We start from the raw sequence: 15855 nt of genomic DNA, 5'->3' as shown, positions 1-15855 counted from the left end.
TACTCAGTAACGGAATTTGAAGCCTTAGCTGTGGTTTGGGCTTTGAAGAAATTCCATTTTTTTCATTTACGGTACAAAGGTAAAGGTGTACTGTGACCACCAATCTTCAAGTTTCTTATTAACATGTAAACTGTTACATGCACACTAAGCAAGATGGGCTTTAGTGTTGCAAGAGTATCACTTCCAAATCGTATATATTAATGGGAAAGATAACACAATTGCTGATGCCTTGTCCAGGCTCCTATAGGGCACGTCTGAAAATGCAGAATTTATCAAACAGGCATCAAAGTACAAAGTACTGTTGGTTAAAGATCAAACATACAGACGTAATTTTCTTGATATGTGTAAACGTATGTCTGAATTGCTAACTGCTGACTGTAAGTGGAGAAACATTGTGCAAATGATAACTGAGAATCCAAAATCGGAATTAGCTAAGCAATTCAAGATAAGAGACGGCATTTTGTATCTAAAACTAAGAAAGAGGAAGAACAGTGGTGTGTGTGAGCATTCCAGAAAGTTGTTTGAGAGACTTTATCTGGTATACCCATAAAACTTGGGGGCCTTTTTGGACTATTGCTAAGATTGAACAGTTTCGCTATTACCCAAATTTAGGCAAATATGTTCACCTAATTTTGAGAACAGGTCTCCTATGTCAGAAAACAAAACTGAGCAACCGTTCAGCAAGAAACGAATTACATTCAACCGTATCGACGCACCCGTTACAACTAGTTTATTTGGATTTAACTGGACCACTCCCCACAGCACGAGGAGGGTGCAAGTATATATTGGCAGTTTACGATGTATTTTCTAAATGTCTAAAGATGTATCCGCTCAACAGATGCTCTACAGCTACAGCCATTGTGAACAGGATAGGAAAAGATTATACACCCATAATTGGTAAACTCGAAGCTATCATTTCAGATAATGCCTCGTATTTTACTGGTTACAAGTGGAAAAAATTTTCTGAGAAACCATAGTATAAAACAGATACTGATAGATAGGTTCCATCCAGAAGTCGGTCCAGTGGAATGCATATTCAAAGAATGTAATAGGTTCGTGTGGACATATGTGCTGAATAAGTATACAGAATGGACTGAATATGTAAACCTGTTTGGGAACATATTTAACCATTTACCACATTCTGCCATCCAATACACGCCAACAGAATTGGTGTTGCCTGAGGAAGAAAGCGATGAGGGGGTAACTTCATTGCCAAAGTTAAACTGTGGGCAGCTGACTAGAGAAGAAAAGATTAGCAAAGCTTTGTCCTCTTTTAAAAAATGTGCTGAAATTAGGAAACGGAAGTACGACCAACAGTTAAGGAAAGTACAAGGGTTTGAAGTAGGAGAGATGGTACTTCTAAAGAACCATGCGAAGGCCTCTCTGGTACGTAAAAGGAATAAGAAGTGGCAGTTATTGTATAGTGGACCAAATGTAATCGAAAAGATATTGTATGGATGTAGTTATTTTCTAACTAATCCTGAGAATAAGAAACCAGTGGGTTTGTACCCATATAAGGATTTGAAGAAATTTTATATATAATGTGAACATGTGTAATAGATGTAAGTTTAGACTCAATAATATTTCTTTTCATTAATGAATTTTCAATTTATTTTGCTGTGGGGCGGTGGCATAAAACAACTGCAAGGAGGGAAGGAAACAATGCACATCTGGTATGAGGTTGTGTGCGGCTCATCACTATCACACGTTAGCTGATCGCTCATCTCAGTGACGTCACAATCTTCAGTACGCACTGTCGAGGTGCAATCCGGCGCCCACTCCTCAACACTTCACCAGCTTACCGCAAAAGAAAATTGACCATGAACATTCTATTTTCTGTAAAAAACTTAATGATGAACCTAACTGAAGGAAAATATTGTTCGTATTTATGTATTTAAATGTTTAATAAAAGTACAGTCTTTACAGCTCTGGCCTGGTTTTCCCTCTGTTTCCCAGTGGCTTTTACCCAAATGGGAGAGCATTAAACAAATCATTCCGAGGAGAAGTTGTAAAAAAGGCTGTACTCAACTTTAAAGTAAAATCATCCATGTGCAAGTATTGCCAGAAAGCACCTGTATTATCACAACTATTAAAATCACGTGTCTGTAGTCACCTGTCTGGACGCAGGCATATCAATCAATCTGTAGTCACCTGTTTGGGCACAGATAAGCTAAGAATATATTAATACCGTGATTAAATCAAATACGTCTGCAGTCACCTGTCTCAACGCAGACAAACTTAAAATATATTAATACCATAATCAAATCAAATATGTCTATCATCACCTGTTTGGATGTAGACAATTGATAAAAAGAAATATGCTATCATGGAATGCCATTTACAAGACTGTACGTAACTATGCAAATGGCATTCCGGGGGACTTTTACAGGGGGAAAAAAAGGAGAAAACCCCTCAACAATGGAGAAACACTATCTGCGTTCTTTGAATTGCAATTATTATTATCTTTGTCCCTTTGTACAAGAAGAATGAGTGTATTTTTTTGTTTCATTATCGTCTCGATTCTGATGTTCTAGCTGATGGACACTAATTGTTCATGGTCTGTAACTGATACAATTATCTATACTAGCAATAGAATTTTGTTGAATATACATGAAATAAATAATTGTAATATGTGTTTATGTCAGTAGTGAGTACCTATCCTGCATATGATTCGGTACGTAATAATTTTGTGTAGAATCATTATTGTAGCGATGCCATTGATGATAAAAATTATATAAGTTCTTAATTTAATGCTAAAACTATTAAAAAGAATAATCTCAATTAATTGAAAACGGCATCTTGTAATATTTTCCAATTCATGTTAGGCCAGAGGTACAGTTTTTTTTTTATTAATGGTAATATCTATAAATGCTTATGCTGCCACTGCACTTAGGCAGCTACCCTGGAGCATCCAGCCTCACAGAAAAAATAATTAAGCATTATTTAAATGGATTATCGTGTAATATTAAAGGACGATTTTTAATCCATCCTGAGTAAGACGGATGTCTTCACGTTGGGATACAGATGATATTTCTGGCGACAGCACTCTGAGAAAAATTTGCCGTGGTTTTTAACAAACACAAAAGAGTACTATCAAAACCATTTCATACAATAGGAATAATGGCACAGTTATCGTTATATGAAGAAGTGTTCAATTTAATTCATTAAAAAAAAAAAAAAATTACACGATACGGTACGTCAAAGATTGGACCCACCACATACCCCTGTAAAGCTATCGCGTACCACACCAGTCAGTCAATGGGACCCAGGTGCATTGTTCACCTTCTGGCAGGGATGCATATAGTTGTCACACCAGCAGGCACACACTGTACTTTTTACACATTCAATAAGGTTGCTTACCATTCAGAAAACTGAGAAAGCTAAACAAAGAAACTGGGTATGTTCTAACATTGTCAAGTCAGCATCAGCAATGGAATACACTGGACAGTGGCACAATAGCTTAAGGTTATGGGATTGATAAAAAGGCATAAAACCCATTGCTGTTGTACTTTTTACAACAGCATACCTGCTGGGGGTTTAAGTAGGGATTGTCATTTATTGCTTCTTCTGCTGGAATGCTGATGTGAGGTCCTTAAGACAGTAGGCCATGATGAAATGTTACACAGTCTATCATTAAATCATTCAAAAAACAACCTAATGCCATTTCAGATAGCAAACAACAAGCTCCAAGTTCTTGAAACAGATATCAGCGGGCAATCAATGAAACTCCATATACAAAATTTCTAGGAATATGAATGGAAAACAAATTATGGTGGAATGAACATTTTTAATCTACAAAAACAAGCTTTGAGGTTGATCTGTAGAGTTACATACTGGACATCTTGCAGGCATCTTTTCAAGATCATCTGCATATTGACGCTCAATATAACTCCTCATTGACAATATTTGAATTCAACAACAAAAAACTTTTCCAAACTACATTAGAGGTTCACGATCATGGAACAAGGCACAAGCAAAGTCTTCACAAAGATTCAATAACTCTCAATGCAGCGAAAAAATTGAGTTACCCAGCCCAGAAGAAAAAGAGTTTACAATAAGGTTCAATGGATATTGTCTACCCTCATATATTTAAGAACAAACTGAAACACATTTTTTATAATTTTAATGAATTTTTAGAGCTATTCATTAAGCAAAATATACATCATATTACAAATTATATTGTAATATTGCTTATTGCATATGTATCATGTAATGTTTCATGTCTTATGCACATATTGTTTGTAGTATTGTATGAACCAATAAGTATGGCAGACACTCAATTTCAGCAACTGGACTGAAAATAATGATAATTAATACGCATACAGAAAATTTATCATTTATATTTTTCTTTTTCTCCCTCTTTCTCTCCAAGTAATCTTGTATTCTTTGACTTGTCCTACATTACAGTACATCCTTTGTTCTGAATATAATTTAACAATTTAACATAAATAAAAGTCAAATCAAATCCAAAGCCCTAATATTTCATTCTCTTAAAAGTGCTGCAATTTTTACATAAAAATTGAGTGCATTGCAATGTTTTAATGATTAAAAATGCAAACCAAATCGAGGTTCCCTTGTACATAATATAAAAATGCGCTGCAGGCTCCCAAACTTATACAGGTGACTTGTAGTGACTTTTCCTACTTGTGATGATCTACTGTCACACGGTTTCAAATACTCATGTGAACTGCATATTTCCAATAACTTGCACACTTTTTTAAAAAGCTATATTTAATTTTATTTTGTATGATAACAACCTTCAGAAATATGTATTCAATGTTCATGAGGGTGTCTTAACAGGTAAAGACAGTGAACACTAAACACTTTTCAGGTAGAATGTAAAATACCATGTACAGAAGACAAATAACAAAACTGTGTAGTTCAATAAGTTTATAAAAGCTGCTTACTGTGTTAACTTAAATTATGGACGGATGTTCACAATGTCTCTCATAACAAAATCCATTAAGGCTGAGAGTGATCAAGTTCTTAAATTACTACGACATTTTTCTAGAATATCCTTGCGTATACGGGGAAAATCTGGTTGCAGCTTAAGCACTTGCTGGCAGACATCAATGGCTTCTGCATACCTGTAGGAAAATATGCAAATAAAATGGCAAACATTAGTAAAAATTGCATCTGTATGGGGACAGATCACTACTGATCATTGGAGATATGGCTGTACAGCATGCTGGCAAGAAAAGAAAATAATCGCTAAGTTTCCAGGTGATGTTCTTTGTGACCTAGGGAAATCATAGAAAAGCTAAATCAGGATGACCGGGCACAGATTTGAACTTTCATCCACCAGAATGTGAGTCCAGTGTGCTAACCACTGCACCACCTCAGTGGGAGAAAGAGAGAGAGAACTATTAGTTTTCTATGAGTCTATCTGCTCCTCAATCCTCCTCCCATTCAAGAGTTCATACAGCTATTTTCCACAAAACACTTTATACACTTGTATGTCTACCAGTTTTCGAGAATAACCTTTTTCACAGTGAAATAAATTCCAGAAAGTAATTGATAAGTGTTCTTTTCCCAGGCCAGATCCTTCTATAACAGCCATGAAAGAAATAGAATCACATAAACAAGGGGTGTTCAATAAGTGGTGCAACAATTTCCTTTCTCTGCCAATTTTGGATTAAAAAAATTGTAATTTCATTTGTGACATGCTTAAACATTCATGCGTCATCTCATGCATTTTCAGTAACTCCTGTTAGATGAGAGTGCTGTGACCAGTCTTCAAAATGGCATCTGAAACTGAGATGTATTCCAAGGATAGCACAGTCATTGAATTCCTTTTGGAGGAAAACTAGACCATCAGAAACATTCACAAACACTTACAGAATTTTTACAGGTACAGGCAGTGGCCTGCTGAGTGAAGGGTCTGTAGTCAATAGAAGAAGGAGAAGGAAATCTGTCTGAACTTGTGAAGGAGTTCGCATTTTTGCTGTGCTGTGAGCCTGCAATGTTGCAACACGTGCACACTGTGATTCAGGGTGACCAATGAATGACAATAAGCAACTCAGTGTTCAACTTGACATCTTTATTTGCAATACTGAAACATTTGTTCACTAGGTATCACAATCAAAGGTTTGTGCCTCTTGGGATCCACTAACCTCACTGAATAGCATAAAGAAGAAACAAGAAACATCTGCACCTTACTGTGTGTTTGTTATGATGTTGATGGAGGTGATTTCTTGTCAAATTTTGCCACAGAGCAGAAACAAAGCTTCACCATTTTGAGCTTGAAATAAAACGGCAATCTATGTACTGGAATCACACAATGTCTTCTTTGAGGGAAAAGTTCAAAACAGTACCCTCAGCTGGTAAAATCTTCTGGGACTCTGAAGGGGTTATTCTCTTCAGTGACCTCCCTCATGGTCAACCAATCAACTCCAAAGTGTATTGTGAGACTCTTAGGAAATTGAAGAAATGATTGCAGTGTGTTGATAGCCACAAAAATGCGAACTCCTTCACAATTACGCAAGGTCATGCAGAAGTCTACACATCCAAGAGAAGATCATAAAATTTCAGTGGACTGTTCTTCCTTGTATGCCCTACAGCACAGGTGCCGCACTTCTGACATACATCTCTTTGGCCCACTGAAGAATGGACTCCAAAGAAGCACTACTGTAATGATGGGGAAGTTATTTATGGAGCAAGAAATTGGCTGAATGTGCAGACTATGATGGCCTGCACACCCTCACATTAAGATGGCATAATGCCACAGAAACGAATGGAGATTATGATGAAAGACAGAGTTTTATAACTGAAGAAATGGGAACAATTTGGTGTATTTATATCATGAATAAAACCATTCTGCTTTGAGGAAATAATGAGTTGAATTACTTATTGTACGACCCTTGTACAATTATTACTGTATTTATCAGAATACAAATGAGAATTATTGCACTAAATTACAAAATAAATACAGAAAACTAATAACTTTTGAGATAGAATCTGGCCATTACTTACCTTCAGAAGGTGAAATGTGTACTGCTGTTGATAGCTACATATAAAAGCAAAAAAGCACACTATCCTTGCTCTCAGAACTGCTAGTTCCTTCCTCAGGAAAGAGAAAGGGACAAGCTGTGAAAGGCTCAGATCACTCAGGCACCCCCCCCCCCCCCCCAAAAAAAAAAAGGAAAAAAAAAAACAACAATGAAATGAAACGAGCATATGGCATTGTTGGCCGGGAGGTCCCATCCAGGGAAGTTCGGCCGCCGAGTGGAAGTCTTATTTCAGTGGACACCACATAGGGCGACCTGCGTGTCAGTGATGAGGATGAAGACAACACAACATCCAGTCCACGAACGGAGAAAATCCCAACCCGGCCGGGAATCAAACCCGGGCCCACTGCATGGGAGGCAAGCATGTAACCACCCAGCTAAGCAGGTGGACAGACCCAAGGATAAGAGGAATCACCTACAGTGAGGATCAGGGTCTGCTCTGAAAGCTATGATGGTTTGTCAGCAACTCTGTCTCATAATTTGAAAATAAATACAGACGAATATATAGTTATAGGTTTGTTTATAAATAAATAAATCTTCTGCTACCAGTCACGATTTTCTTTATTTTACTATTCGCACGACGCGTTTCGAGAAATAATTCCCATTTTCAAGTGCACTTGAAAATGGGAATTATTTCTCGAAACACGTCGTGTGAATAGTAAAATAAAGAAAATCGTGACTGGTAGCAGAAGATTTATTTATTTATAAACAAACCTATTGTATCAACAGTCGCAGGTTTCCAAAAACCATTTATAAAGGATCAAATCAGAATATATAGTTGATACAAAGTAATTAAGAACCTTGCACCCAGTTAATGATGTTTCATTATTCAACCAAATTAACTGTTTGTTTCATTCTTCCATGATATGCTTCCTAGATTCTCAACAGTGTTCTTTCAGGGCAACCCTCCACAACAAACTGTTCCGTTATCATATAGGTTGTTATCTTCAGAGTCTCATTTGTGCTTTATTTAATTACACAACAAAGGACACTGTTGGTCCAGTACAGTAACAGTTGCCTTGGACCAACAATCTCTTTGGTAGTTGGCCACCAAGGACATCAGCTTTTAGACTTCATATAAATTCATTTTGCCTCTTGTTATTCTTTCTTCCAGTCCTTCTTCTATTCAGACATATCTACTAATAATTGTATCACTTTCTTATATGCTGATCTCCATGACAAAGCCTCTTTTGAAAGACAGAGTCTTAGAGCCTATGTTATATACATTTGACATTATATCAACAGCTAAGGGCAATCTGAATTGTTATATTATTCTGAAATATCAGGTACGCCAAGATCGCTTGTAAATCTTTTTATTGATTACCGGTTTTGACAGATCCATGCTGTCATCATTTGATCTTGTAACAGCCCAGATCTGTTGAAACTGGTATTCAATCAGAAGATTTACAAGCAATCTTGGCTTGTCTGGTATTTCAGAGTAACATAAAATATAACTCTTTTCATAATTTCCTCCACTCATTCAAAAGCAGAGTTATTTTATGAAGATGGAACAGGGAAATATTTTAGAGAAAGCCAACTGATGGAAGCTGACTGAGTAGTTAAACTGACTGTCCTCAGAGATGCAGTCAGTTGTACAGAATTCTAAAAATATGTTTGTTTTCTAGCCATACTGCTGAACGGTGTTCAGCAGGGAAAAAAAAACAAGAGCAAGGAAAGATTTATCTGTCCCTAAGAGATTCATGCAAGTTTGAAAATATCCAGTTGTGGCCAGTGTCTTTTGGTAGTGTTATACAAATGATTATGGCATTTTTGGGTCTCACTGTTATCTCACATCATAGCTGGCCCAAAACCTGGATTTATCTAATAGATATCAGTCTATAAGACAAATGGAGAAACACAGTCCTGATTTGGAAATATTGGGCCTGAGTTACCATCTGACACAGTACTCAAACAATTTGTTTAAATTTTTTATTAGTTCACTTTCAAAATCCTTCTCACTAGACAGAGATTAGAAACTGAAAACCCTGTCTGCATATTAAAACTTGTGACAGCTCAGCATGAGTGCTAGCAATATGGACAATAGCTATTCAGGCAAATAGCATGGCTTGCCTAAACAGGTAAAGCTCACCCACAAAGCAGTTGACTAATGTCTGTAGTTGGGCCCTCATCTACTCGCACTGTGTACTGTATGGAAGCTCTGAGCTTAACTGAACTCAGTTACTTTTGTGCATTATTTAGGACTGTTCTTGTATTCATGATGATGTTTTTGAAACTGGCATTGCAGCCTGGCCTGGTAGTTAACTTTCTGTGCATGATGAACTCTGTATGTAATACAGTATTGCACAAATAAAACAAGTGTTAAAGCAGATTACTAAACAAAGGAATTTACAGTTTTTTATTTTGTAATTACATTTTGGAAAGCTGGAAGAACCATGCATCTTTCTCTTCAGTTACAAGCGAAGAAAACCTCTTTTACCAAGCCACAGAAAGAAGAAAGCATAATCAAGCAAAGTAAAGTTTCAGAGGGGCAGTTACAAGTTCATTCTACATTAAATTGTACTTATCATATTAATGCCTACATTATCATGAGTAATAATGACTTACCTTTTTGCTTTCATGTGACAGAAAGCCAGTTTGCTACCAAGCACAGGATTAGACCGCCTACTGAGAACCCATGCTGTAGAATAGCTCATGGCAGCATCTCGGTACCGTTGTTCTGTTTCTGCAGCTTGGCCAAGCAATTCATGGGCACGCACACAACCACGGTTATGTCGCAAGACACGAGCTAATAATTCAGAAGCTCCAGAACTAGTGCTACCTTGTGCTTCAGCGAGTGCCAACCAACACCTAGAAGTTTGCAAAGTTGCTGAGTTACATAGCCAAAGAATTTATTTTGCTGCTAATATAAGGACATTCACATATTTGACATAATTGTTCCAATAATATGAAACAAGTCATTCAAGGAATTGAGTTCTCAAGAACTAGATGCTCTTTCTTAAAATAGAAGATACAAATATTAAAGTTATCTGATTCTTGAAGAGAACTATTCTTTATGTTGCCACTTACATTTTGCTTTTTTCCATTTTCAGGTATTACATATGATGCTATCTGAAGCTTAAGGGCAATAGTTTCTTTTCATATCATCACACAATGAGCTAAGTATATGGGTTTGCCTTAAGAAACAAATCATGCCTGGAAGCAGAGTAATACAAGTCAAAGAAATTACAGCACTTGCTGAGTTTTTATATTAACGGAGAGAGAATAAACTAGTCAGGAAGAACATATATAATCAAAAGGAGGAATACTGAATAACATGCAGATATCTGAGCAACACAGTACTATATTTGCTGAGATATCTGAGCCTCAAGTTCCAGATGATCCCAGCAAGTTCTATGTAGAACATCCAATTCAATTTACATTTCTGGTCATACGGCATGGACACCCTGTAAACAATTGTTGCACAATTGTTCCAAGCAGATGCTCACACATATAGCACAAATCTGTTTCAGACCGTCCTTCACAACAAAAATAAATGATGCTGAAGCTTTATCGACAAATATTGGAAAATTATGTTCAAATATAGATGACTAGAAGATGAAAATGCAGTCCAACTAATGGGCTTAAAAGATTTTATTACAAAGTGGGGTGAGATCTACAGCTGTTAGACTGAATTGAACTGAACTGAATTTTATTTGATCCTGTAAGATTACATGATGTACTGTGAATGTAGTTGTAACATCACTGATTATAAGTAATAATATATACAAATTTAATGTGATAAATACTCTTCAACACTCTCAAGATTCCTTCTCCAGCAGATAGTCTTTGAAAACTTAAGTGTCATGTAGATTGTAATGCAGTTTTTTAGGCAGACTTCTTAGTAATCTGACCCCTGAGTACTGGGGGTCCTTTTTCATGCACTGTCAGTCAGTGGGGTACACTTCGTATGTCATTCTTCCTCCGTGTGCAGTGGGTGTGTACCTAGCATTTATAGTCCCCTCTGCACTATCTTTCGTGAAATATATTAGTACAAGGCTGTTAAAGTTAAGATGCCTAGTCTTTTGAAGCAGTTTATGCATGTTTCAGAAGACTTTCTCCTTAATATGATCCTGATTGCTTTTTTTTTGTAATGTGGACTCCCTTTTTATTTCTTGAAAGTTTGATTTTCCCCACACTATCACTGCATCCTGCAGATGCAGTTTGAACATAAAATTTAAAAAGGGAAATGGATAGGTTAAAGTTAGATATAGTGGGAATTAGTGAAGTTCGGTGGCAGGAGGAACAAGACTTTTGGTCAGGTGAATACAGGGTTATAAATACAAAATCAAATAGGGGTAATGCAGGAGTAGGTTTAATAATGAATAACAAAATAGGAGTACAGATAAGCTACTACAAACAGCATAGTGAACACATTATTGTGGCCAAGATAGACACGAAGCCCACGCCTACTACAGTAGTACAAGTTTATATGCCAAATACCTTATTTACTCGACTCTAAGCCGCACTTTTTTTCCGGTTTTTGTAATCCAAAAAACCGCATGCGGCTTAGAATCGAGTGCAAAGTATGCAGAAGTTCTGAAAAATGTTGGTAGGTGCCGCCACAACTAACTTCTGCCGTCTAATATATGTAGCTTGTAGCACTAGACAGGCATGCTTTGCAGGCACAAAGATAAATACTGGCGTCAAAACCTATCTATCAGTAAATAAATTAAAAGAAAAGGTAGAAGAATGTAAACATTATGCCGCGTATTCTTTCGTGTTTGCTGCTATCTCATTTAAATCCTGTCTGCGTAATAAACTACGAAACTAGAGTGAGACAACAGCAAACGCGGAAGAATATACATATTTTGTAATGTTTATATTCGTATTATTCTTATGCTGAATAGTGATACAGTCATAAATGAAGCACGAATCTAGGATGACTAACATCTGTGCAGAATGTAATGTACTAAAGAGGCGTCTGCAAATATTTTCAAACGGAGAAAAATTTTCGCTAAAGTCTCGTTCGGAACAAATTCTATCATACGCCGTCTATTATTTGGTTCTTGTTGAGCATTATCAAAGAAAGCAGCAGTGTAAGTAACAACAAATAGCAGTCTCCTGCCGTTGTTTCGGTTAGAGACAATTCCTATCTTTTATTTTATTGTAAGCGGCGGTAGCGCGCACAAAAGCGAGCCATGCCGCGAGCGGCGACAGGCCGTAAACACACACTATCAGAATGCGACAAACAATGCACGACACAGTTCAGTAATGCATTTTCAGCTTAGAGTGACGCAAACACCTATAACAAAGAGAACAGCACTTATCAGGTCAAAGCAAAATAAGCAATCGATTCAAACCAGACGAAGCACGTGAAAAAGGAACGGTACCCGTATAAATACGGACGGAGCACCTGACGTATAGCAATGGCTACCTGGTAAAGCTTAAGTGCTAAGCTTACGACTCGAACCAAACTACTGTAGCTGTATCGTGATTCATTCGACCTAAATTGTGTCTCGTGTTACAACGGACCACCTTTGTTTCCATTTGGAGGTACGGCCTAAAACTTTTCTCTCCCCTCGAATTTAGAGTCTCAAATTTCACGTGCGGCTTAGATTCGGGAAATTTTTTTTTCCTTTATTTCGTTCTCATTTTTCAGGTGCGGCTTAGATTCGAGTAAATACAGTAGCTCTGCAGATGATGAAGAAATTGATGAAATGTATGATGAGATAAAAGAAATTCTTCAGGTAGTGAAGGGAGACGAAAATTTAATAGTCATGGGTGATTGGAATTCTGGAGTAGGAAAAGGGAGAGAAAGAAACATAGTAGGTGAATATGGATTGGGGCTAAGAAATGAAAGAGGAAGCCGCCTGATACAGTTTTGCACAGAGCATAACTTAATTATAGCTAACACTTGGTTCAAGAATCATGAAAGAAGGTTGTATACATGGAAGAATACTGGAGATACTAGAATGTATCAGATAGGTTATATAATGGTAAGACGGAGACTTAGGAACCAGGTTTTAAATTGTAAGACATTTCCAGGGGCAGATGTGGACTCTGACCACAATCTATTGGTTATGAACTGTAGATTAAAACTGAAGAAACTGCAAAAAGGTGGGAATTTAAGAAGATGGAACCTGGACAAACTGACTAAACCAGAGGTTGTACAGAGTTTCAGGGAGAGCATAAGGGAACAAATGACAGGAATGGGGGAAAGAAGTACAGTAGAAGAAGAATGGGTAGCTCTGAGGGATGAAGTAGTGAAGGCACCAGAGGATCAAGTAGGTAAAATGACGAGGGCTAGTAGAAACCCTTGGGTAACAGAAGAAATATTGAATTTAATTGATGAAAGGAGAAAATATAAAAATGCAGTAAATGAAGCAGGCAAAAAGGAATACAACGTCACAAATGAGATCGACAGGAAGTGCAAAATGGCTAAGCAGGGATGGCTAGAGGACAAACGTACGGATGTAGAGGCTTATCTCACTAGGGGTAAGATAGATACTGCCTACAGGAAAATTAAAGAGACCTTTGGACATAAGAGAACCACTTGCATGAACATCAAGAGCTCAGATGGAAACCCAGTTCTAAGCAAAGAAGGGAAAGCAGAAAGGTGGAAGGAGTATATAGAGGGTCTATACAGGGGCGATGTACTTGAGGACAATAATATGGAAATGGAAGAGGATGTAGATGAAGATGAAATGAGAGATACGATAATGCGTGAAGAGTTTGACAGAGCACTGAAAGACCTGAGCCGAAACAAGGCCCCGGGAGTAGACAACATTCCATTAGAACTACTGACGGACTTGGGAGAGGCAGTCCTGACAAAACTCTACCATCTGGTGAGAAAGATGTATGAGACAGGTGAAATACCCTCAGACTTCAAGAAGAATATAATAATTCCAATCCCAAAGAAAGTAGGTGTTGACAGATGTGAAAATTAACGAACTATCAGTTTAATAAGTCACAGCTGCAAAATACTAACACAAATTCTTTACAGATGAATGGAAAAACTGGTAGAAGCCGACCTCGGGGAAGATCAGTTTGGATTCTGTAGAAATGTTGGAACACGTGAGGCAATACTGACCTTACGACTTATCTTAGAAGAAAGATTAAGGAAAGGCAAACCTATGTTTCTAGCGTTTGTAGACTTAGAGAAAGCTTTTGACAATGTTGACTGGAATACTCTCTTTCAAATTCTAAAGGTGGCAGCGGTAAAATACAGGGAGCAAAAGGCTATTTACAATTTGTACAGAAACCAGATGGCATTTATAAGAGTCGAGGGGCATGAAAGGGAAGCAGTGGTTGGGAAGGGAGTGCGACAGCGTTGTAGCCTCTCCCCCGATGTTATTCAATCTGTATATTGAGCGAGCAGTAAAGGAGACAAAAGAAAAATTTGGGATACGTATTAAAATCCATGGAGAAGAAATAAAAACTTTGAGGTTCGCTGATGACATTGTAATTCTGTCAGAGACAGCAAAGGACTTGAAAGAGCAGTTGAAGGGAATGGACAGTGTCTTGAAAGGAGGATATAAGATGAACATCAACAAAAGCAAAACAAGGATAATGGAATGTAGTCTAATTAAGTCGGGTGATGCTGAGGGAATTAGATTAGGAAATGAGGCACTTAAAGTAGTAAAGGAGTTTTGCTATTTGGGGAGCAAAATAACTGATGATAGTAGAAGTAGAGAAGATATAAAATGTAGACTGGCAATGGCAAGGAAAGCATTTCTGACGAAGAGAAATTTGTTAACATTGAGTATAGATTTAAGTGTCAGGAAGTTGTTTCTGAAAGTATTTGTATGGAGTGTAGCCATGTATGGAAGTGAAACATGGACGATAAATAGTTTGAATGAGAAGAGAAGAGAAGCTTTCGAAATGTGGTGCTACAGAAGAATGCTGAAGATTAGATGAGTAGATCACATAACTAATGAGGAGGTATTGAATAGAATTGGGGAGAAGAGGAGTTTGTGGCACAACTTGACTAGAAGAAGGAATCGGTTGGTAGGACATGTTCTGAGGCATCAAGGAATCACAAATTTAGCATTGGAGGGCAGCATGGAGGGCAAAAATCGTAGAGGGAGGCCAAGAGATCAATACACTAAGCAGATTCAGAAGGATGTAGGTTGCAGTAAGTACTGGGAGATGAAGAAGCTTGCACAGGATAGAGTAGCATGGAGAGCTGCATCAAACCAGTCTTAGGACTGAAGACCACAACAACAACAACAACAACAACAACAACAACATGGTACACTATTCACAGGAGCTGTTTGTCTGCATACTGTGATAGCTGCCTCATTATGAATGTGACGGAGTTGAGTTTCTTACAGACAGCATTAATACGCTGTTTCCATTTCAGCTTGTTGTCCACAGAAATACCTAAGAATCCAGTGGATTGTACTTCTTCCAGTCTCGTATCATCCACCTCTAAACAAGTGCATAATCTTCTCTTTATTTCTGATCACTGCATACATAGTCTTCTTTAGGTTTATAACAAGTACACTTTCCAGGAGCCACAGAGATGTGGTGTTTGCAGATATGTATGCTCTTCTCTCGAGCTGTAACACATTTTCGTCAATGTTCAATATTGTCATGTCATCTGCATATGATATTTTCTTCTCATTATCTTCAACACCTATGTCATTAATAAACATATTAAACAGCAATAGCACCATTACGGATTCCTGTGGCACTCCATATTTGATGTCTTTGGTTTCTGACAGATACGCATTCCCTGTTGATACATATTGTCTCCTGTTGCGTAAGTATGATTCTATCCACTCGCCTGCTTGACCTTGAATATTATAGTTTTCCAATTTTCTTAGAAGTATTTCATGGTCAGTACTGTTGCTTTGGATATCGCAGACACAGTTTGTTTTTCATGTAAGGACTGTATAATATATTC

General features: G+C 37.5%; 1 protein-coding gene across 2 annotated transcripts in view; it reads right to left on the bottom strand.

Annotated features, from left to right (window-relative positions):
* Positions 1–3767: 3767 nt before the first annotated feature.
* The window catches only part of LOC126416348 (tetratricopeptide repeat protein 21B-like), a 260751-nt gene continuing 248663 nt past the window's right edge, over positions 3768–15855 (bottom strand). For both annotated transcript variants that reach the window (XM_050084027.1, XM_050084028.1), the window contains 2 exons: positions 9573–9815; positions 3768–5087 (listed from right to left, as the gene is read on the bottom strand). In XM_050084027.1, the coding sequence (XP_049939984.1) occupies positions 4979–5087; positions 9573–9815 (352 nt within the window). In that variant the 3' untranslated portion in view covers positions 3768–4978. The remainder of the gene's footprint in view (positions 5088–9572; positions 9816–15855) is intronic.

Source organism: Schistocerca serialis, chromosome 8, assembly GCF_023864345.2.
Source record: "Schistocerca serialis cubense isolate TAMUIC-IGC-003099 chromosome 8, iqSchSeri2.2, whole genome shotgun sequence".
NCBI lineage: Eukaryota > Metazoa > Arthropoda > Insecta > Orthoptera > Acrididae > Schistocerca > Schistocerca serialis.
The sequence above is the reverse complement of the archived record's forward strand: the minus strand, read 5'-3'. Positions and strand labels throughout refer to the sequence as shown.